The following is a 25220-nucleotide window of genomic DNA, read 5'->3' on the forward strand; positions in this document are numbered from 1 at the left end:
AGAAAAAATGAGACGAAAATTGACCCTGTTTTTAACATCTAAATACCTGCTAAGTGGTCTTACTAAAGCCGTCACTGTGTGCAAAGACCTATAGATAACACAGATTGGAATCTCTCGTCTTCGCTATAGCGATATGCGATAATATCTATCGGCGGACGCGGGTCACGTGACATTGATTTTGGAGATGCCGGTGTACCTGTAGATTCGGTTTATGGACGTTTCGTGCCACTGCCAGTTCGTGCCACTGATATTTGTGTGGAAAAGGGGTAGACGTTTCGTCCCACTGATAATATATAGGCAGATAGGTGTGAATAATGCTGTATAGGTGTGAATGATATTGGGGTGTACATTAATGTAGAAAATTACAACAATGTTAACAATTATAATTATAAATAACAAAAATAAAATGATTTATTGTTAGTATACAAATATGTGTACATAGTTCGTTATGTTCAATAAATATAAAACATAAAGTGTTGTTATTTTTTATGCATCATGTGTACCAGGTATGTGTATGTAAAAATAAAATAAAAAATATTTGTGCATAGTTCATTATGTTTAAAAAATATAAAACATGAAGTGCTGTTATTTTTTATGCTTCATGTGTATGCACTATATACATAAATAATAATATAACACAAATGAACAATAATACATTTTATTCAATAAAGACCTAATAAAATGAAGTTGGTCTTTTACTTGTAGGAAAAGCTTATGCTTTACTATCGACTCACAAACTATCAATTAGCGGTAAGTGCCTTTAAGTTATTAGCAAACAATGAATTACCGACTCAGACCAATTAGTAAACAACTCACCGCTTTAAAGGGGCCTTTTCACAGATTTTGGCTTTTTTTTTAACTTATTCATTAAATGCTTTATATTGATAAATGTAAACATTGGATCGTAAAAGCTCCAGTAAAAAATCAAGAAAAAAATAAAAAAAGGAAAAGAACATTGCCCGGAGCAGGTTTCGAACCAGTGACCCCTGGAGTCCTTCTAGAGTCCTGAAGTAAAAACGCTTTAGCCTACTGAGCTATTCCGCCGAGTACACATTCTTGACGTATTTTATACCTTATATAAGCAATCTTCGTAGTTTCACAAAATTTAACGACAAAAACAGAACTCTCCAAATTATTCAATCGTTTCGCGTTGCAACGCTTTATAATTTTTAGGTTTTAAAATCGTCAAAAGATGCATATAATGGCTATATTAGAGCATGGTTAATGTTCAGTATTACTGTTTCCTCACAAATATCATAACTAAAACGAAAACTTACGAATCTGAAACAACTTTTTTCAATTGTGTCAATTTACCAAAGCGTGAAAAGATCCCTTTAATGATGATTCAAACTGTGTAATGAATATAATGTTAATTTATTGAAAATGTTTTAATATATTTATGTAATCAATCTAGATATTGTTAAAATGTATGTATGCATTCCCTTTTGATATTGTTAATGTATAATATAAAAGAGTATAGTAAATCTTGTTTCGTTTCTTGTAATAATATACCGGTAATGTAAATTTATTGAAAATGTTCGAATATATTTATGTTAACAATCTAGATATTGTTAATGTTTTATAAGAAGCATGTAAATTGACTCTTAAACATTTTTGTTCATGTAATTAAAAATAAATCTTGAAATCGCAGAATACTTTTAAACTGAATAAATAATCTTGAAATAAAACAATGTTGATTTAACATTGAACAGATGTTACAATCAAAGGTGCGAAAGTTACCCGTTATGATTCACACCTATACGGTATTATTCACACCTATCCGCTTATATATCAGTGGGACGAAACGTCCAATGCCCTCCTACACAAATATCAGTGGCACGAACTGGTAGTGGCACGAAACGTCCAGCACCCGTAGATTCTACCCTGTTCCAGCTGCTGTCGGCCATTTTTTTTATAAAGCAAACAATTATTCTTCGTAATTAGTCGTTAATATTTGATGTCGTAGGGTATTCTGAGCATGATCTGGTAAGTTTATATTATTTTGATATTGTTATTAACAATTTTAATGTGTTAATTAGTGTTTTTAGCGCTCGGTTGTCAGTTGGCAAAGCAATGAATGCCTGAAAGCGCAACGTTACGAACTTAACGTAGTGAGCAAAGTCGGTCGCCGAAAAAAGACATATTGAATATTTTTTGTGTGATTAAAAATAAGTATTTATTTTCTGTGTTGATAATTCTTTAGGTTTTGGTAGTTATTATTCTAATTAATTATTAATTTATCGGAATTTGAAAGAGAACACTGGATTCGTTCATTTTCGATAATTTTTGAAAAATTGAAAGGCCCGAAGCATTTTTCTATAAACTTCTTCATTAAGCATCACATATTGATAACGTACGATTTTTATGCTAGGTGAGATGTTAATCTATGTATGATTTATAAAAAGTAGACGAAAATGAGGTATTTTAAAGGATTTTGCCTTTGTACAATTTGTACTATTTATACTGTTATTTCATTCAATCTAGTGGTTTGTATTTTGTTGAAACACTTTTCTATTTTATTTCTCATCCCATATATTTGAAGTAAGATTTTTTTATGCTATGCAATATGTTAATCTAAGTATAGATTTAAACAAACTAGAAGAAAATATTCAATTTAAAGTATTTGGCCTTTTACAATGTTGGTACAATTTTAAGCTCTTTTCTTCTGCTGTACAAGATAGCTGTCAAACGTGTTTTTGTTCTTTTTGATAAACTTTTTCATTTTTCATCCCAAATCGATTAAGTCAGATTGTTATGCTTGGTGATATGTAATTCTAGGTATGATTTATAAAAAGTAGACGAAAATAAGTCATTTAAAAGGATTTTGCCTTTGTTCAATTTTATACTGTTATTTCATTCAATCATTTTTTCACACCTGTCGCCATAGTGGTTTGTTTCTTTTTGAAAAACTTTTCTATTTCTCATCCAATATCGTTGAAGTAAGATTGTTTACTAGTATGTCCAACTTATAAGATACACAATCGAGAATAGCCTTTTTTTAAACAGCATTTCACCGTGTTTATAACGTACTATTATAAACAAGTATATTAAAATCTAACACATTCACAACAAAGACTTACCTTAATTGGACATCACAATGACATATAAAGAATGAATTCGCCGGCCGCGGCCACTGATCACACAATTAAAATCAATCAACAACGCAAACTGATAATTGAAGTAAGAATCCCTTCTTTTAATTAATTCTCAAGAGTAAAGAAAAAAAAAACACAAAGCATCTCAGTTCGCTAATTGATCCGACGATTAACACGCGCGTGAAATGTTTTTGTTTTTTTCTTTTCGCGAAATCCTAGCCCACGATACTGAAAGCTTAATTTAATTACCAAAAGAAAAAAAACTGGATTACAAACAAAACTTTAATAACCTATAACTCATGAATAAGATCTAAATAAAAAGAGAATTAAACAATGGAAAAAAATCTACACAATCAATATTGAAATAAGTCTGACTAAAACCGTTTTTGGATCGAACGATCATAGCATTTATTTTACTGTAATGTTGTTTTAATCAGAGACCTAGATCTATGTGTCCACATATATCTATCCGTTTTGAAATAATAATATTTTATAAGGTTTTAACTGTTTGAAATACCAAATTATACAAGAATATTTTATCAGCAAAAGCCTTTCAAATAAACTATTCAACAGCATTCTCGCCGCGATTTGGAAGTTCTTAGCGCAATTTCTTCAATGATCGCGGCATTATAAATTCTTATTGTAGGTAAATAAAATCGAGATTTTATAAAAACATAATTACTCATGTTTCTATGAAACTTTATTTTATTAAAATCGGATCATTACTGACCAAGTTACAGCCGCCTTTCTACAGCGCCGTAACATTTTCGCATAACTTTGCTCGATAATCGTAGCCGTTGCTACTGACGCGTCGCTATCTTATCGCAATCGTGATACACCGGCTATCTCCGGACTACTCCGATTGATTCATGGAATAAATCGTCTGCTGATCTCAAGTGTTCTTATCAGTTTCTCGACCACGTGACCCCGCCGAGAGATAGCCCGATAAGGCGCGAAGTTTCCAATCTGTGTTATCTATAGGTCTTTGCTGTGTGGGATAATACTCTCTACCTGATATATACTCGTTTTTACGAGGCACGATTAATTTTGCTATTTAAATGCTTAAAATGGCGTTTTAAGTATTACAGAATTGCATCAACACATGCGGTTATAATTTTTCTAAACTGTCGAGTAAACACATCCGGTAATGTTGCTATTTAAAGTTATGATGCAATTGACGCCCAATCATTCTGCAAATTTGCGTCGGTTTATATACGCAAAAATATAACTCAATGAAATTTTGAATGTTGTTTGTAAAAACAATTATTCTTTCGGCCTTTCGGCAAGCTGTGTATTAATTGCAGTTAGTTGATGTTAAAGTGACAGTTAAAGTGACAGGCCTTATTCAAGGATTAATGGCTAACGACATGACACACTTGTAATCATTGATGCAATTAACGGATCAATTTCCTACCGCACAGTATCGGAAGCAGCCGAGCGAATCGGGACGGTGAAGTATCAAAGACACAATTTCTCACCTTTTGCCGACACTGGGACAGTTATTCGCACTTCGAGATAAACAACAGTATAACATGTAAAATCGGGACTCGGGACAAAATTTTATATCGAGATATCAAATTATTCGACATAACGAAAATCGAGATATGCGATGTTTATTTATATAGATAAAGAAGGAAAAAAGTGGGGACAATGGGCTTACTTGGACATTTCGAGAATCTCGAGATATCCGATGTCGAGATAACGAGAGTGGACTGTATATATATATATATATATATATATATATATATATATATATATATATATATATATATATATATATATATATATATATATATATATATATATATATATACATACTGCGCAAGCTGGGCGGGGGACAGTCGATCTTCTCCAGAGGCAGGACAGTCCATGTCTGCTGACCAAGTCAAAAGCCATTGTAAGGTCAATGAACGCATTGTAAAGAGGCATACCCTTTTCTCTTCACTTTCCTTGGAGTTGGCGTACTGTAAAGATCATGTCGGTGGTGGATCTGTCGGCGCGGAATCCACACTGGGATTCAGGATAGATTCTTGCTGCATGGGTCTGAAGTCCGTTAAGGAGTATGCGAGCAAAGACCTTCCAAATCACGCTCAGCAGAGAGATGTCTCTGTAGTTGTTTAAGTCATTCCGATCAAGTTTTGTTGTTCCATATCCTGATATTCGATTTTACTGAAATATTTTAAATTGTTTTCCAAACTGACCGTTAAACATGCAAAAGTATTAAGCTTTAACCAAGCCATCGATCGTTCCAGCAGTTAGTGCATTGCATGCACACGCAGGTAACATCGCTGCAAACCGTACTGTAGTTTTCCTTTTCATACCCTATACTTCACAAAATAGGTAGTCTATTAAATTACCTGTTAATGTAAACGTGATCACTGTTTGTAGATTGCACGTTTTCTATTTCGAAACTATTTTGATATGACCTCAATCTTCAAAATGGTTCCTGTGCGCGGAGGAAAACAGATCCATCTTATATGGTTGACCATTTGGGCCAATGTATTTCGAAATGCTTCACTTCACTGACAAGCGCCACGTTATTTTATAATCCGTTCATGCTATGAACAGGCAATCCCTGTTTTGACAATAAAATTTTGTATTTTGACCGATAAACTCATGCTTTGAAATTGACCAGTGTGCTTCTTGCACGCGACGCACTTTATAGGTGACCATGTGTGCCTTTACATATCCATTAAATAAATCAAACCGAAAGACCTAAATAAAATGTATTTTTTAAAAATATACAGTGTTTATATAAAGTGAATTTTGTTGGTTAAAAAAGATCTTCACTAAAATCAAGGATCATAGTCTTATGACTATTGTCCGTGATGTTTTATTAATTCTTGAAATGCGCATCTTACCGTGTATGTTATGTTTATAGGTGTATATCGCAACCGTTGTTTATTTTTCGTGGTTTCACTTCATATACACTTATATTTGTTAATGCAGCATCAACATACTAAAACAATGTCCCGGATAGAGAAAAATAATGCATTTGAATATCAACCGTATTTTCTTTTGACAACTGATCATGCATGTGCGATATGTGAATCTAAATTTAGTTTGAGTGCAGATTCGTTCATACGACACAAAGAGGCAATTTTGTTTAACGGATCATTTTAATTTCTTGCAACGATATCTATTCATACGACAAACGAACACAAACTCCGATCCTAATACAAAGACAGTTCCGCTCGGCTTAGAGGACTGTGACAGTCATGTAAAATATCGAATATAATATATATATTTTATAAACAATTGGAAGCAAGATGAGTTGCAGATAATTGGTCAGTAACCACATTTGAACTAACTCTTTTGACCTGTTAATTCTTTTCAGCTCAATTCAACAGTGAAAAATGCGCATAATATCACTTTAATTTCAGTGCAATGCATATGATGATATTCACCAAAATATGTGTAGAGAAGCTCTTATGTATTCAAAACATGTTGTTGTTTTTTTGAAAAACAAATTTAAACAAGCATTTGTACATTTTATTGCATACATATTTATACAGAAATAATGAATAAAACAAAACTATGATTAATGAACGTATCTGCTCAAATAGTGGAATATTCTACCAATGCACTCTTAAAATGAAGATAATCACCTTGATTTTGGCAATACACTTCTTAAATAGCAAAAACGACGTATACATATGTTTTCAATCAATGAATTCAGTGGTGTTGTACGATCTAAAAATACATACCAGGGGGGAATATATGCATACATGATGTTTGAAATATAATGGGTAACTAGATGTTGTCAAAAGAGCATGCATTCCCGTACTATATTATACTGGACACATAAACAAGTGTTGTGTGCAATACAAAATGTGAAAAGATAATCCCACATGTATTTAATATTCCTTTGTAATGTTGCTACACATTAAGCCTATGTCAAAATTATGTGACATTTACCTGCATTGTCTTGATAACTATTTAGATCATTGGAACAAAACTTTTTGAAGTCCCATCATTCATAACCAAGTTATAGGCTCAACATAACAACGCTTTGTATAAACACAAACACGCACTTTCACTATATACATTTAAGGAATATGTGAAAACTTCAGTGTCTAATGTGACCTTGACCTTAACCCAGCATCTTCATATAACGATCATTTGGTCCTATTTATTTTGAAATCCCTTGATGCATATAAAGGCTACGAGTTGGAAATTAATATGTACTTTTATCATATACATGTGCAAATGTGCCCACTGGCACCTTGATCTTGAAGCAAGTGACAAGTTTTGTATCGTGTTTGTTTCATGCTACATGCAGTCTTGATATGATGAGGATCATCCTTTGTGCCACTTTGAAATCATATGATAAACTACAAAGTTTTAAGCAATGCATGAAATGCCAACAAAAAAAGGAACAAGCACACATAAGGAGATTGTTACTAAATGCCCTCCTGCATCATCATGGCGGTGTAAAAAAACAAGTTATTAACATGAATATGTAATTGTTGACAGTTTAACTGGAAGTATCTCCACAGTTCCTAATGTATATTAAGTGAATAGTCAAACACTATTCAGAATTAATCTGGATAACTATCATGTTAAAGCCATTGTGATAAAAATAACTTCAACATAAATGTTTATTTAACAAATTTCTGAAAAATAATTTATTAAATGATGAAATTGTCGAGGTAAAGTTTATGAGCTTCTTAACCACAAAGATAAAACGGACATAAATTTCTAATAAACACAAATAAAAAATGAAATAAAATGTTGCAATGTCATAGCAATGGTAAGTCAAGTTCAACACACATAATTAACCCTTTGCATGCTGGGAAATTTATCGTCTGCTAAAATGTCGTCTGCTGAATTTCTACAATAAGCATTTCTTCGATTTTTTTCAAAAATTACTATCAGAATAGCAAACAGTTTGGATCCAGATGAGACGCCACGTTCTGTGGCGTCTCATCTGGATCCCAACTGTTTGCAAAGGCCTTCAAAATTCGGTTCCCGCATTGTAAGGGTTAAAATTTAACAGCTTAAAGACGTAGAAGCTAAAATATTTAACATGTTTAATTTTCAACTTATAACTTTTTTTCTGACTAGATAATTTTTTTTTAAAAGACATGCAACAACTAGACATGTTTCGCAGCTGTTTACTAAATCATATTTTTCTATAACATTTCAATCCAGGATTTGATCTATGCATTGAAGGCTTGAAGCACATAAACAATAAATGTCAAGGGTGATGACATACATGACAACAAACGCAGCAGGCGCATACAATCCGGGGAAACAGAATATACAACTCTGTAAATCCAGCCATCACAGAGTTACTTGTCTCCAACTGCAGCATCCTGCAAAGCCCTCACTTCACCCTGCCAATCCCTGTCCCTGCCAGCATCCTGGGGCTCAGTCCATGGTGAATATTCGTGAAGCTATGTCATCTATGATCCAGTCTATGCCCTCCAGCAGGCTCTCTCCTGTGACTGCACTGCAGGCCTGTATGAGCCAGTGGTGCGTCGTGATCTCATCCAGATTCAAGCCCTAAAGTTACATGAGCCGCGCTCTGTGAAAAGGGGGCTTAATGCATGTGAAGCCAGCACAGGCTAATCAGGGACGACACTTTTCTGCTTTTATAATATTTTTTGTTTAAAGAAAGTTTCTTCTTTGCAAGAGTCCAGTTGAGGCGGAATGTATTTCCCTAATCTGGGATGACACTTTACACACAGGCATTAAACCCCCTTTTCACAGAGCATGGCTCATATAAAATATTACATTATTTATTATGAATTAACCATTTACCACTTAGATACATATTTTGACGCATTTGTAGTCCCTTAAAAAGTTAAATTTAATTTAAGATCTTTTACTAGATTCAAGTTTTAAAGGCTTCATTTCAAACCCATAGATACTGATGAGCAGCATAAAACCTGACTGCCAGTTACTTGGAGGCTGTTCTGGTTTAATGCTGTTTGCACATTGCCATTTTCACTTTGACTCTGAGGGGGAAATGGTTAAGCAGAAATATACTAAGAATATTTATTGGCTTATGTGGTATAGAAAATAATGATGATCAATAGTGAATAAAAAAAATGTATTTTCTTTTCATTGTATGATTGTTCAATGTTGTTGTTGTTTTCCTCTGAATTTCTGTTACTTTGTTTTGCTGGCAGATTTTATGGGAATCATAATATTATGAGGCCAAAATCAGGAACAATTATGAAACAGTAAACATTACCCTAGTGGTTATTATCAATATTTTAAACATAATTACAATTGGTACCAGTTACTGAAATCACAAACAAAATTGTTTTAATTTTCAAATTAATTTTTAGCTGCCCATGATGAAGACTGCCCTGACTCCAAGTATCATATAAGTTTTATTATCACATTACGTCCAGAATTCAGTATTGACCAATGCGAATAGACGTAACGTTGGAAATGTTTAAAATCGAGACTTCAGATGAATCTCAAGAATGCTCTTTATTATGGGACCTGATTTAGACACGCACCTTTCTTATTTCTTGTGCTGAAAGAGCGCCAGGCAAGTCTTGTTTGTTTGCAAACACTAGTAATGTGGCTCCAGCAAGTCTCTGAAACACAGCAGCTTTGAGGAACAAAAAACAACATTTAATGAGATGCATAACAGTTTCCTCTTTCTATTCTACATGAACCAGAAATGTCAGTCTCTTAAGTAGATTTTTTTTCATAAAATTAATACTCTTTTCCAATAAATACTCCATGTACACTATTTTTAAAGTCCTCTTTTGAGAAAAACAAAAGAATGAAATAAAGTAAGTTTAACATATTTTGATTCAATCAAACTGTGTTAAAATGATAAGATCAGAAAACATGTACACACTTAGTTGTGAATGGTAAGTAAAATATGTTGTTGAAGGATATGTACTTAAAACTTAAAAAATACTTGTAGTGTACCAGCATAAACATGGAAAGTGAAACAGCAATAATGTTAGATCTATAAATGTTATATATTGTCAAAATCCAAGTGATACTGAATGAATGCTTCTCACTATTTTTTTCTCACCGTATAATACTTGTATCATATTTCAAAGATTCATTTCAAATACACGCAACAAATCACACACAGATAAAAGAAAACCAGACACACATGCTCCAGCTACATATTGGAATAATAAACAGTCTCATTTACAATACCAGAAAAATAATAAACTAATTAATAAATTTGTTTTATTGATATTTAATCAAAATCACTGATACCTCTTCCAACAACAGATTATGGAGTTCCTGCTTGCAGTCTGCCAGCCTCATTCTATCAGCGCTGTCCACGACCCATATCAGCCCATCAGTGCTCTCAAAGTAGTTACGCCAGTAAGAACGTAGTGACTTCTGCCCCCCTACGTCCCAGATGTTCAGTTTGAACCTATAGATATGCATAGCGGTGCATAGATTACGGAGATACAAGCTGACTTAAACAGTAAAAGGCAGAGCTTGAATTAGTATGGGAATTACTTATTTAAATAATATAATTTTCATTTGATGGAACACACTGAGTAAATGAATAAAGAGTGGCACTAATTTAATATGATAACTGTTTACATACACCCCACATCAACATACAACACACTGATTAGTTTTTTTTCAAATTAAAGGTTAGTACCCTCATTTATTTCAATAATAAATCTTACCTTTTGACTTATATTTATGTAGATCATAAACATGCTCGTTATTATGTATTTTGAGCAAGACATTTGTTCTTTTTCTTTTGAATTATTGAAAAAAGATGAATGGTGTGATAAAAAAGTATAACTTAAGTGTTCTTTTTTGCGAGTAAAAATGTATATATATTTTTTTACTTTTTACTTTATCAACAATCTTTGTTGGTCAAATTGTATTAATCATTTAATTAAATAATAAATAAATATAAAATGTAAAACATATCTTTGTCGGTCAAATGTCACTATAAGGTATATTTACTAAATCATGTATTAATTTGTTAATCAAAAAGCTTAATTTGTTAATAAAAGAAGCTTTATATACCCTTTATGTTCCAATGTCTTGATGTTAAAGCCCAAGGTAGGTGAGATGGTGTCAATATCTTCACCATTGAACTTCTTCAATATCGTGGTCTTCCCTGCATTATCAAGACCTCTATGTAACGTTAAGGAATCTTTAAATGTTGACATGTACTTGAAATATGTGCTACTGGTATTTATGAAACAGGTGTGTCTCTTGTAAGATCAAATACACTCAGTAAAATATCATTTTTTATGAAATGTGTTTACAAATAACCCTTCACTGGTTAAGGCATCCACATCAGTGCAAGGTATTAGTGACAATTTTAATATTATGTCTCATGTGATCACGCAACATATACCTATTCTATTCTATACATATATTTTTAACATATTCTAAAGCGAGTTGGCCAACCATAAAAACCATATCTGAAGCCAAAAAGGATTTATCAGCAACCATATTGGCATCTGACCCATTATTACCCATTGAAATCCCTACCCTGGCTCAAGCAAGACCTACACAGGATAATAAGGCGCAAAGTTAGGCTCCACAAGAGAGCTAGGGTAACCAATCAATGGGACACTTACAAGCGATACCAATGAGGACTTGACAAAAACAACACAAAGTTCTTCTGGAGATATGTTATGTCATGCCGCAAAGACAACACTGGCTTAGCACCCCTTGAAAAATGGGTCAACATGTGAATGACAGCAAAATAAAGGCCCAGATACTAATAGACCAATTCAATAAATAAGACAAAGTCTTGCTCTTACCCAACCTGAGTTGTAAAGCAAGATCAATATCCCCATTGCATATAACAGAGAAAGGCATACAGAAACTACTTTCTGGTTTGAACATTTCCAAAGCTGGAGGCTCAGACAGTATCCCCAAAATTGTACTCAAGAACTGTACAGCTGAACTGGCCCCAGCAACTCAATATATCTTCCAGAAATCACTGGACCAAGGGACAAAATTGACTGGCAGAATGCAAACAAAGCTGGTATCAAGTGAAAATGTCTGGAATGCAGAGGGTAACAATATTCATTCTCAAATGATCGCGCACTGAAACATATTGGCCTCTACCCCCACCCCTTCAAAAACTCATTGGATTAAAATCATCCCTGGATGGCTAAAATCCGGATTACCAGATTTATCTGGACAATGGACAACCCTAAGCTCTGTAGTATGGGACCCACATCTAGCAAAGCATATTGACAAAATCGAGACCCTAGATTCATCACAGGAGATAACTGCTCAGGGGATGAAGGCTGTGTTTCCTCCATGCTGAATACACTGGATCTTCAAAGTCTACAGGACATACGAAAGGTAAACTGACTTGCGTTCCTGTGCAAATTAGTCTGGGAAAGGTTCCAGCCTTACCTTGTCTCGATAGATTAATACCAGCAAGAAATAAACGAAATGCTCAACCTAAATAATTTAATGACTACCTAGCTTCAAACATTCTAGAAAACCAGTTGACTAAAACTACAATGTTTTTTTTAAGAATTTCAAATGTGCAATTTAATAACTCATTTTTTTCCTAGAACAGTTTCAGACTGGAACAAACTTTGTGACAGTGTTGTATATGCGGCCACCATCAATGTTTTCAGGACTGCGCTTAATAATCCACTGTAGAATAAATTATTATTTTTGTCATGTTGCAACCTTTTCCCTAAAAGGCCCTGCCATGTATTAATTCAGATTAAGAGTACAAATGCAATTTTTTTAAGACAATAACAAGATCTACGAAATTGATAATGTCCGAATAACACTTTATCCGAAACATATTAAATTTCAATTATATTGTTTAAATAATCAGTTTAGCATGAAAAAAACATATAGGATACAGCATTAGTAGTCGGACTTCTTTTTCTTTTTGCTTCATTTTATTTAATATCGTAAGGAGACCCATGATTTCGATAAATTTGCAAGTAAAAATTAGTCATGTACACAAAGTTGTTGTTGTTGTTGCTACTGTCGTATGCCAATCCATTGGTTTTTGTCGCAAATGAAATATTTCATTTTACTGTGTTCATTTAAAATACCATTTCTGACATGTTTTGTGAACAAAATTAGTTCTGTTAAATGAGAAAGAAATTATATCGTCATATTATTGTTTGTTTATGCGCTTTGTAATGTCGTAAAATCTGTCAAAACTTAAAGGTTACAACTTACAGGATGAAATGGCTGCTTCCGCCTCCGACAAGATTTGGTATTTTGAGGTTACAGACCCAACAAACCACCCGAAAGGTTTTACAATATACAAGGTTACTGCCAAGGTACGTGCCAAATGCAATAATATAATATTATATGAGTATAAACTAAGCCTGACTTAATTTAGTCGTCATTTAATCTAATTTAAATTAAAAACAAATTGAAAAAATAAATGTGTTAGTGTTGTTTTATTCCTTAAATCACCACTTAAATTGCAGCCAAGCCTGAGAAGAAATCTCCTGGGACTTTAAAGAAAACGCTTTATAAAATGTTAAATTAAGTAAGTGTTTATTTTAAAAAAAATACCAAATTGATTATTCTTAAATTCCCAGAACAAAATACTAATGCTATAATTCACTGCCTTATACAACTTTCAGTAACCAAGATAATGCTTTGATAATTTCATAATATTTTATTATAGATCCAATATGTTTAAATAATTATGTTTCAGGTGTTTCCAGTTAATGCACCAGAAAGCTTAACAGAGGTAAGGAATATTACTAAAAACTGTGAACAATGTTCTAGCCTATCTAGGCAAATGCCATTAAATAGCAGAAAGGGGTTATTGGCTTTAATTTCACTGTTCCTTGTTGTGAGCAAATAGTAAAAGGGTGGCAGTATTTTTCAGCCTGTCCCAGACATTTTCTCGTCTCTCATAACTCTTTTAGAGTGGTTTTGTACATATATATCAGGGCCCTCAATCCATTTTTGGGGAAGCGGGTTGCTACCCATAGCAGGGGGAATTTTTGCGGCGTTTCCCTTTTTGGGGGATTTTTAACTTACTCTCTAATTATTACATATGTACATGTTTGCACTTTATTCATTGCTTATTTCATAATTTAGTATGTTTGACAAGATTAAATTAAAAAAGAATTATGATATAGTAATCATGAGACATCTATCTATAAAAAAAAAATTTTTTTTTTTTTTTTAGGGGGAATTTTTCCCCCCAAAAGGGGAAAAAAGTATACTTTTCAGGGGGGGGGGGGGGGATGCGGCCGAATTTTGACAGATTGAGGGCCCTGTATATATATAATGATTTTGTACTGTTTTATTGTGTTTTATGTACAAAAGTGATACGTTAATAAACTATTCTGTCTGTCTGTCTTTTCTCCATGCAGTTTCCATTATGGTTGCAACATATTCATTGTATTTATGTTAATATTAATGTGTTGAAATTTTACATAAAAAATATTCAGGCATTCATTAAAGCGGGTGTATACGATTTTGTCAAATATTTATGAATTTATATAAACTGTGTAAAAAACTTATTATATATATATTTCAATATAAATTAAAATAAAAGTTAAGAAGAACATGTGTAAAAAAATGCGAAATAAGCCAGATATTTAATTCTGAAATTGAAAACGGCTGTACAGCCGAATTCGCCAGCATGTATACCATACATGTACGATGTGCATCTAAACTTACGAGGGGTGTTCCAGAAGTTCGTGGATTTTTGCTATAACTTTCATTTGGTAACATAAATGGACAAACAAATAGCATGTTAAGAATATTTCGTCCTTTCCAAATCTACTCTCCAAATATCATGGAAATACATAAAACAATAAATATACATCAGAGATTTAAACATGTGCACAATGCGCACAACGACGCACGTGTAACGTTTCTGTTCAACGTCAATGACGTTATGAAGTTAACAACTGTCAAATCTTTTCCACATAATCACCTCCAACGCCAATGCACTTTATGTGCCGGGAAATCCGCTTGTCAAAAGTGTCTCTATACCAGTCAGCGTCAAAAGACAACACGATTCGCTTTGCTGCAACTGTAAGTTCCTGTTTACTTGCAAAGCGAATACCGCGCAACTGTGATTTAACTTTCGGGAAGACGCGGAAGTCCATAGGGGCCAAATCCGGGCTGTAAGGAGGACTTAGGCGCTGTAATGTGAAATTCTGTTTATCAACGACATTTAAACCAAATTTAAATTCGCGTAACGCTCATACGCTTAATTGTCTTTGCTGCATTTTATGAAATTCGGCTTTAATGTATAATTTTTCTTGCCTATTTTGTGTTATTGTAACATATTTTATCAATATATTACAATTAAACACATATAAAAAATCGTATATACCCGCTTTAAGTTGATACCTTGCCGCAACACTGTCTGCAATATGACTGCTGTAACATACAGTACATTATGAAACTGCTTCCATTAAGACAACAGCAAACAAAAGTGCATTCTTTATTGGTAAAATAGAAAATAAACCAGACAAACTATAAATGACTAGTCTTCATCCTCATGGATTAATTATTCCTGAGTTACTTAGCAGTTTAAACATTACTGCTTTAATTCTCATTTACATGTACCTTAATTACTCTATGTTTTCGAACACTCAAAATTTTCAGACACCTTTGTTTTTATCCAAAATAATTATTTAAAAATGGTTTCACCGAACACCTTATAGTGAAACATGTATAAAAGGTTTTTGAAAATTTACCCAGTCCTGTGGTATTTTACAAGCGTGTGTTATTAATTCGTTTAAACAATTGACACATTGCATAGCCGTATACGATCGTCAATGCCATTGCTAAAAATTTAGGGTACCTGTATTTTATATAAAGTTTTTTGGTATCTAAAATGTTCGACATCTAAAAACACGAATTTTTTTAGTGTAAGAAAACTACAAGTAATTAGGGTAAGTTATGTTGAATACATTGAAATTGTGTTATGTATATTTGACTGCAGCTTTCTTTTTTTTCAGATTGTAATCTGGAAGCGTTACAATGACTTCAAGGAGCTTAACAAGGTCTTGGTCACCCTGCACAAGTCACTTCATCGTAGAGTTGAGTTTCCGATGTTTGCAAAGCCCAAACTCTTCGGTACGTAATGATCAACCATTATGTTACGGAAAAACTGGGCTTTGAAAAAGCTTATCATGGCTGTTTGCAAAATGTACCATAAAAGTAGAAAGTGTTTCCATTTTGTCTGCCTTATGTGGTTTTATGACCAAACATTTGTAGCCAGACACAATTGTCTATAGCCAATTTGAATGATCGTTTGCTTGCTGATGGCTTATAGATAATCACAGTATACATTTTGTATGAAGCAGTTCTTGAAAATATAATTAGAATAGTCTTGAGACTTAATTTGTGGCTAGATTTCATTGATGGGATGTGCAATGACCTTTTTTCTTATTCAGATTTGTAAAGAAGTCGCACCTTTAAGGCCTTTTTAATGACATAGACCCTGTAAGAGTCTGTAAACTTGGTACCCATTTCATGTTCATTTTTACTGCAATTTTGTCCACATTCTAAAAAAAAATGTGTTGCTTTGGTTATGAATTTGGAAAATAGGCCAACAATTAAAAGATCTTTAATTCAAGTTTTAAAGGCTTCATTTCCAATCCTTAGATACTGATCAGCAGCAAACAGCATAAAACCTGAACAGCCTGTGAGTTACTCACAAGCTGTTCTGGTTTAATTCTGTTTACTTTGCATCTGAGTGGGAAAAGGTTAATAACTTCAGTTTGGATTGAGGTGTTGCATTGAAAGAGTATATAGAATCCTGCATAGTTAATATAGAAGTGTTCATCTCTTTTTTGTTTGCACTTGTATACAACATGCAGTTAAACTGAAGAGTTTTGTCTGATTCTGAGCATCAAGCAAATTTCCCAATAGCTATCCAAAATGTTCCCAACTGAAGGTTTAAAAAAAATGTTTGCTCCCCCAAAAAAATGTTTGGGTGGGAGCATATAGTTGCCGCTTCATATGTCCGTCAGTGAGTCCGTGTGTCTGTCCGTGCACAATTTTTGTCCGGCTATTTCTCAGCAACTAATGACCGGAATTCAATGAAACTTTATGGGAAGCTTCACTACCAAGAGGAGATGTGCATATTATCAGCGGGTTCTGGTCGGATGATTGTTCACAGAGTTATGGCCCTTTGAAATTTGCCATTAACTGTACATAAAGTGCAATTCTTGTCCGGGCAATTTCTCAACAACTAATGACCTGAATTCAATGAAACTTTATGGGAAGCTTCACTACCAATAGGAAATGTGCATATTATCAGCGGGTTCTGGTCGGATGATTTTGTCACAGAGTTATGGCCCTTTGAAATTTTCCATTAACTGTGCATATAGTGCAATTCTTGTCCAGGCTATTTCTCAGCAATTAATGACCGGAATTCAATGAAACTTTATGGGAAGCTTCACTACCAAGAGATGTGCATATTATCAGCCGGTTCTGGTCCGATGATTTATCACAGAGTTATGGCCATTTGAAATTTTCCATTAACTGTACATATAGTGCAATTCTTGTCCGGGCTATTTCTCAGCAACTAATGACTGGAATTCAATGAAACTTTATGGGAAGCTTCACTACCAAGAGGAGATGTGCATATTATCAGCAGGTTCTGGTTGGATGATTTTTCACAGAGTTATGGCCCTTTGAAACTTTCTAAAAATAAATTCTTGTCCCCCCAACTACTGTACCCCCAAGACGTTTCCTCTTATCTGAATATATATTGCAATATTGTGACAAAAAAACTTTTGGGGAGCATCACCTGTCTCCGACGGTTTCTTGTTTCCCAATTGGACTGGTACCGCAAAAACAATCGCCATAGTTGTTCATTCCTTCAGGGCGCTTTGAGGAGCAGGTGATTGAAGAGAGACGTAGCAGTGCTCTTGACCTTCTCAACTTCATTGGTCAGCAACCCCACCTGTACCGTTCACAACACTTCAACAAGTTCTTAGAGGTACAAATCATGTATGATTTAATGGAACAACAGATGGCATTGGCAAGAATAAGAGTATAACCCAATCATAATTAAGAATAAGGGATATAATTGAGTACTTTAAGTTATGTTTACATTAATTGGGGCTCTACAAATGCATGTATACAAACTTTTTTTACTCTTTAGTCATTACCGTATCTGTCTGTATGGCTGTCTAGCTACAATTTTTATGTTTCTTTCAAAACTTTAATAGTGATAAGACTTATAATTTGAAACTTTGAAAACTCATGGAAGGGAACTTGATTTTTTTGCAATGCTTTATAATTCTGGAGCTATGAGGGCTTACTCTTCCATTTCAAAAAATTAGCAATGGCTACAAATTGACCAGTTTGGCCTAAGACTATTCTATTTGGCTTTTCTTCATTATACCACCTAAAAAACAGCCAAAAAGAAGACTTATGTCATAGCAAGGTGAATTTGGCTAAGAAAATTGTGAGCCAGGGAAAGCCATGGTTTTTGCCCCTGTTGAGTTTTCATTCTTAGTTTTATGGCGAGATTATTAGAGGTATTAAATCAAGTTCAATTTAGTGAAATGACCTTCCATAGAGTGCACATTTCCACCCCCAACCCCAAGTGTTCTGTGAGTGTACATGTATTTCTTTAAAGTAACATGCACTTATACCCAGTTCAAATATTGAGTGGGAGCACTGATTTGTACTTTTTCAGGGTGGAAAAGTTGTTGAAGGGCTTTCCGGTCTTCTTCTTAAGCCATCCAGACTGGATATCCTTCATTCCAATCCAGCCACTGTGGGTAAAAATGAGACAAATGTAACCAGTCGAGTATCTAAATCTAGCACCCAACTCAGTAGAGACACGTCAACAGAGCATCAGGCACCCAATGTTTTGGAAGTCAAAACTGACCTGAACAGGTCTGTACACCTAATGAATGCTTTCAATATATGTGTGCTATTTTACGGCTGGTTACTGTGAACATTGTATCCAATGTGCATACGGATGATTCAGAGTTTATGTATTCATATCATGGAAGTATTGTCTTTAAATTTTCTCATAAAAAAAAGACAACAGGTTTTTTGTGTGTCAAATCTTTTATATTCAGTGTTAACATTTACACATTCTGTGTTAACCCTCTTTTATACTTTGTTATGTGTTTACAATTGCATAATCTCTGAGTTTTACCCTCATATGTTATGTGTGTACCCTAAAATATATTCTGTGTTAACCCTTTCCCACTCTGAAGCAAATTTATAAAGGCTATATGCAACCAGCAATAAACCAGAGAAGCCTGCAAGTAACTCGCAGGCTGATCAGGTTGTATGCTGTTTGCTGCTCAGCGTTATCTTAGGGTTGGAACTTAAGCCTTTAAAACTTGGATCTGTTAAAAAAGTCTGTATTTTAATTGGATTTTCTAAGGGACTACAAACTAGTCAAAATACGCATCTGAGCGTTAAAGGGTAATCTCCTATTTGATAACTACCCCAGTGAGCCCATGTTGGAAGGTGTATGGAAGTTCCCGGCTGTACCAGACAACATCAGCTTGAACTCATACGAGGATGACACAGATGTGGACTCCACGCTCGGCACCCCTCTCCCTGACACAGACATGGCCTTCTTTGATCCCCTGGCATCAGGCAAACAAGAAAGTGACGAGTCTCAGGGGCTTCATACCAGTAAAAGCTGGATCTTAGAGGCAGTCCATACTTGTACAGGTACCTAGACAATCTTAAGTCTCTTTCTTTGAGAGCTCATCTCTTACAGTAAAGAATCTTAATTAGATTTACCGGTGCTCTTAATATTGTAATGCATTGAGCCCTAAGTGCTGTTGAGAAATAAACTCTACTGTTTGGTTTTTAATTCAAATCTTTATATTTGTATAATTGTCCAATTAAAAAAATTACAGTACTTTATTAGTATGTTTTCTCTTATCTGAAAACATCTTCATCAGCGCTATTCTTTAATATGTATGATTATTTTTGAAAATTGTTTTTTTAAAGAGATGGAAAATGCTGCTACACCTGTTGGTTCTGTCGATGATGAGACTGATGATGGTGGGCTAAAGGTGAGTTTCCAAAAGGCAATTGAATAGCGAGGTGTAAGTTAATTGTTAAGTGTTGTGTGGGGCACTTTGTACACATACCGGTAGTTTGCTTTTCCCATTTTATTTAGTTGATGACCTTGACAATATATTGAGAAATCTTAACATGTCAACGAACATTTTAAGGACTTAAAAACAAATTACAGTTAATATGAATGACAAAAAAAAAATGAGTATAAAATAAATCACATGAACTTCATAACACTATGAGGAACAATACTTTCTAGCTTAGCAACTCACCAGGTTGACTTAATAATGATCTAGATCTGCAACTTGTCCCTTCCAAAAGTTTGTTAATGACAGTGTTTAATTTTTGTACCTGGACAGTAATGCCTGTTTTGCTTCACACTTTGGCATTTTTCTGACATACTGTAAGAGTATTGTGAACAAATAGTGAATTTGCTGGGTTAATACTACTTAACTAGGAAAGTAGCCTATTGAGAGTTCTTTGTTTGTAATATTTTATGTAAATATTAGCAACATCATGCCAAAAGAGGTATTTTAGGCGTCAACCGTAGCTCCGAACCAGCCCACCCAATGGTTGGTCAGGAGCTACCATGTCAGTTAATTAGATGACAAAAAGAATATATCACAATAAGGGATGATAGTGCTTTAGGAGGGAACCTCAGTATTGGATAGTGTTAGACATAAGAGACGTTCTGTTCCTGGGATAATTAAAATAATTCTGGGTCTTTTAGATCTCCGTGTTCAGCTCTTAGTGCAATGCAACCTGTTCAACTCATGGGAGAGACAATTAGATAGTTGAGGGTTGAGTTATAGCGCAAATTAATTTGTCAGAATTCTTCGTAAATTCTATTATTGAGTGACTATTGTCTGTTTTGTTTCTTATATTAATTTCCTTGACTGTAAGAGTACTGCTCCTTGAGAAGAGGAAAATAAATTGACATTCACGTTAAAAAAATTATTCACACTGATAAAAGACAAAGCATTCAATTTTAATTTTAAAAAGTCAGTGTAGTCATGTAGTTCTGTCAGAAAATTATAATTGCATTTATAAATATTACAAACCATTATCAAGTAATTATTTGTTTACACATAAGTCTTGTTTTATAATTCAAATTCTGTTAAAGTAAAAGTATTTGTAGTGAAATAATGTTAAGAAAATTTAATGATTGGAGTTAAATCATTATTAATCAAAGTGAAATCAATATGAAGTACTGCTATGGGCATGCACGCTGTTAAAGACCGAAATGTAACTATGTAGACTTTGCATTGAAATGTGGGAACTTTAAAGATATGAGTATGATCCCATCAAAACTGTGCGTGTTGAAAAATGTTAGGCTTTTTAGCTCATCTATTTTTTGAAAAAAAATTATGAGCTATTGTCATCACCTTGGCGTCGGCTTCCGGTTAAGTTTTGCGTTTAGGTCCACTTTTCTCATAAAGTATCAATGCTATTGCATTCAAACTTGGTACACTTACTTTCTATCATGAGGGGACTGGGCAGGCAAAGTTAGATTACTCTGGCTTGCATTTTGACAGAATTATGTGCCCTTTTTATATTTAGAAAATTGAAAATTTTGGTTAAGTTTTGTGTTTAGGTCCATTTTATTCCTTAAGTATCAAAGCTATTGCTTTCATACTTGCTACACTTACCAACTATCATAAGGGGACTGTGCAGGCAAAGTTATGTAACTCTGACTGGCATTTTGACAGAATTATGTGCCCTTTTAATACTTAGAAAATTTAAAATTTGGTTAAGTTTTGTGTTTAGGTCCTTTTTTTCCTAAAGTATCAAAGCTATTGCTTTCATACTTGCAACACTTACTAACTATCGTAAGGGGACTGTGCAGGCAAAGTTATGTAACTCTGACTGGCATTTTGACAGAATTATGGGCCCTTTATACTTGAAAATTTGGTTAAGTTTTGTGTTTTGGTCCACTTTACCCCTAAAGTATCATAGATATTGCTTTCATACTACACTCGCAAACTATCATAAGGGGACAGTAAAGGACAAGTTGCATAACTCTGGTTGTCATTTTTACGGAATTATGGCCCGTTTTTGACTTAGTTACTTTGAATATATGGTTACATTTTGTGTTTAGATCCACTTTACTTCTAAAGTATCAAGGCTATTGCTTTTAAACTTCAAATACTTTCATGCTATCATGAGGGTACTGTACGTGGTAAGTTGAATTTTACCTTAACCTTTGAATGACCTTGACTCTCAAGGTCAAATTATTAAATTTTGCTAAAATTGCCATAACTTCATTATTTATGAATAGATTCGATTGGTACTTTGACAAAACAACTTTTACCTGACATACCATAATAGACTCCCCCCAAACCATCCCTCCCGAATCCCCCCTCAATCCCCCCATTATTTTTTTTTAAATTAAAGATCATCTAATAAATGACCACCACACCCACACACTATACCCCCCCACCCCCCATCCCCCAAAAATAATTTTTATGCCCCTGGTAGGGTGGCATATAGCAGTCAAACTGTCCATCAATATGTCAGTCAGTCTGTCTGTCCGTCCGAAAAAAACTTTAACATTGGCCATAACTTTTTCACTTTTGAAGATAGCAACTTGATATTTGGCATGAATGTGTATCTCATAGAGCTGCACATTTTGAGTGGTGAAAGGTCAAGGTCATCCTTCAAGGTCAAATGTCAAATTTATGGTGTCTGTCCGTCCGAAAACTTTAACATTTGCCATAACTTTTTCAATATTGAAGATAGCAACTTGATATTTGGCATGCATGTGTATCTTATGGAGCTGAACATTTTGAGTGGTGAAAGGTGAAGGTCAAGGTCATCCTTCAAGGTCAAATGTCAAATATATGGTGTCTGTTCGTCCGAAAACTTTAACATTGGCCATAAAAATTTTAATATTATGCATGTTTATCTCATGAAGCTGCACATTTTGAGTGGTGGAAATTCAAGGTCAAGGTCATTCTTCAAGGTAAAAAAGAAAATTAAAAATTCAAAGCGGCGTTCTCATGAAGCTGCACATTTTGAGTGGTGGAAGTTCAAGGTCAAGGTCATCCTTCAAGGTCAAGGTCAACCTTCAAGGTCAAAAGTCAAAAATAAAATAATTTCAAATCATCGTTCTCATGAAACTGCACATTTTGAGTGGTGGAATTTCAAGGTCAAGGTCATTCTTCAGGGTCAAGGCATCCTTCAAGGTCAAAGGTAAAAAAAATAATTTTTTTTTTTACCATACACCCCCAAGGATATTCTCACAATTTCGTTTTCAATGTGAGAGTAACCTTTGTTCGTTCATTTTTTATAGGGCGGGGGGGGGTGTTATTCATTTAATCTTAAAAATAAAAATATGCCTGTATAGTACATTAATTATATCTTACATTAATTTAACATATGTCCTTTATGAACCCTTAGTCAATCTCACAGTTTTTTTTATGTATTTGTTGTTGCTTTTTTTCGATGTGAGAGTGACAAATAGGGTTAGCATATGTATTTTGTTATACATTTTAATAATTGTGTGGATTTTTATAAAAACGCAAAGTTAAATCAATGACAAACTATTGAAAGGAAATGTAAATTGTAACATTTCCATCAAATGCGTATCTATGTATCAAAAGTATATCAAATTTGTATAATTGAGAATATAATGAATAGTACGTACCTTTAACTGTATATGATTTTTCTTTTGATACATCTGTGCTATGTTTAGCCTTTAGTTTAAACCATACTCTTAAAGATACCTATACTATATAGTACAATGTTGCTAAATTTATATAGTATTGCTTTAGCTGTGGTAACTTTTTTATTTTATGTGAATCTTAATCAAATATCTGTAATTGGGAAGATGTTATATAGTCTTTTTCTAATTGTATATGATGAAATTGTGTTTTTTTTATACAAGTATGCTATTTTTTATTTTGATTTTTTGACTTTACTCAAAAAAATACCTTTATTGTGTAGTATACTAGTTCTAAGGTAATATAGTATAACACCTTAAAGAGTCCTTTTTTTTGGCTTTAATTTGAAATTAAAAAAGAAGATATATATAGATCATTTGCGTAAGAATAATTGTAAGCATGATGAATAACTTTTGTAGACATTTTATTGGTAAATTATTTGGTAATAAGTATATGTAATCTTGAGATACACAAGTTAAAAAAATAACACCAGAATGGTTACACAATAATAAATTATGTTACTTTTTTATGTGTACTAAACTAGATATAAAAATAATACTAAAACTGCGTTGAACACTCTGCTTTAGAAACTCTGCATAATAATATATCTACATGTATTGCATTTTTATGATTAATTGTTATTGTGATGTATATTTGCACAATGTAACTTATACCATCAATTAAGTACTTGTACTTGTACATACGATGTTACAATATCGTGATGTAATACCTTCTTTTAACAGAAAAAAACAACACGCTATTAACAAAATTAAAACAAGCACTGAACACATATTCAAAAAACAAATAGTCTAACTACATTGGCATAACAATTAATATTTTTTTCTTATTCACATTAACTACACATGATTATACACAAATTGATTGAAGTGAATAGCTGGAAAATACTCTTGTATTAATAAGTAAAAAGCCACAACTGCGTGTACAGTAAATACTTACATGTATAGAAATAATGAATAGTAAAGGGTCGCTAACACCCTTGTTTGGAACGATTCTTTTTATAATATAACACGTCAACAAATAATAATTTGGTAGCACTAAAAATGAATCTTTTGACACAATTGAATAACTGGAAACTCTCTGACTGGTTCAAATCAAACTACTATAAAGTAAAATGGAAACAGTAATATTATCAATGAATGTTAAAGGTTTAGGTAATAAACAAAAGAGAAATCAAGTTTTCGAATGGTTAAGAAATAAAAAATTTGCGTTGTACCTATTGCAAGAAACACATTCGACCAAAAGCATAGTAGAATCATGGGAACGGGAGTGGAAGGGACAAGCCTATTTTAGTGGCACGAAATCAAACAGCGAAGGAGTAGCAATCCTCATTAACGATACACTGCCAGTAAAAATATTAAATTACAAAGAAATTATACCGGGTCGTCTTCAAGCCTTAACACTAGAAATCAATGAACAAAGTCTTACGATTATTAATATTTATGGGCCTAACAAAGACGACACCCTTCTTTTCAAAACTCTAGCTAAATTCTTA

At 33.6% G+C, this 25220-nt stretch overlaps 2 protein-coding genes across 2 annotated transcripts in view; one reads left to right on the plus strand and one right to left on the minus strand.

Annotated features, from left to right (window-relative positions):
• Positions 1 to 8253: 8253 nt before the first annotated feature.
• On the minus strand, positions 8254 to 13058 carry LOC127874727 (ADP-ribosylation factor-like protein 2). The gene is made up of 5 exons (XM_052419274.1): positions 12902 to 13058; positions 11079 to 11189; positions 10299 to 10461; positions 9572 to 9652; positions 8254 to 8603 (listed from the first exon to the last, which is right to left on the minus strand). Exons 1-5 carry the CDS (start codon positions 12964 to 12966, stop codon positions 8469 to 8471), a joined length of 555 nt encoding a protein of 184 aa, XP_052275234.1. The 5' UTR covers positions 12967 to 13058; the 3' UTR covers positions 8254 to 8468.
• Positions 13059 to 13193: 135 nt separating this feature from the next.
• Positions 13194 to 25220, plus strand: part of LOC127874714 (ribosomal protein S6 kinase delta-1-like) — a 34060-nt gene continuing 22033 nt past the window's right edge. Inside the window, exons 1-7 of the mRNA XM_052419249.1 lie at positions 13194 to 13333; positions 13720 to 13755; positions 15995 to 16112; positions 17870 to 17985; positions 18691 to 18893; positions 19465 to 19691; positions 19977 to 20041. Of these exons, the coding sequence (XP_052275209.1) occupies positions 13238 to 13333; positions 13720 to 13755; positions 15995 to 16112; positions 17870 to 17985; positions 18691 to 18893; positions 19465 to 19691; positions 19977 to 20041 (861 nt within the window). The 5' untranslated portion in view covers positions 13194 to 13237. The remainder of the gene's footprint in view (positions 13334 to 13719; positions 13756 to 15994; positions 16113 to 17869; positions 17986 to 18690; positions 18894 to 19464; positions 19692 to 19976; positions 20042 to 25220) is intronic.

Source organism: Dreissena polymorpha, chromosome 3, assembly GCF_020536995.1.
Source record: "Dreissena polymorpha isolate Duluth1 chromosome 3, UMN_Dpol_1.0, whole genome shotgun sequence".
NCBI lineage: Eukaryota > Metazoa > Mollusca > Bivalvia > Myida > Dreissenidae > Dreissena > Dreissena polymorpha.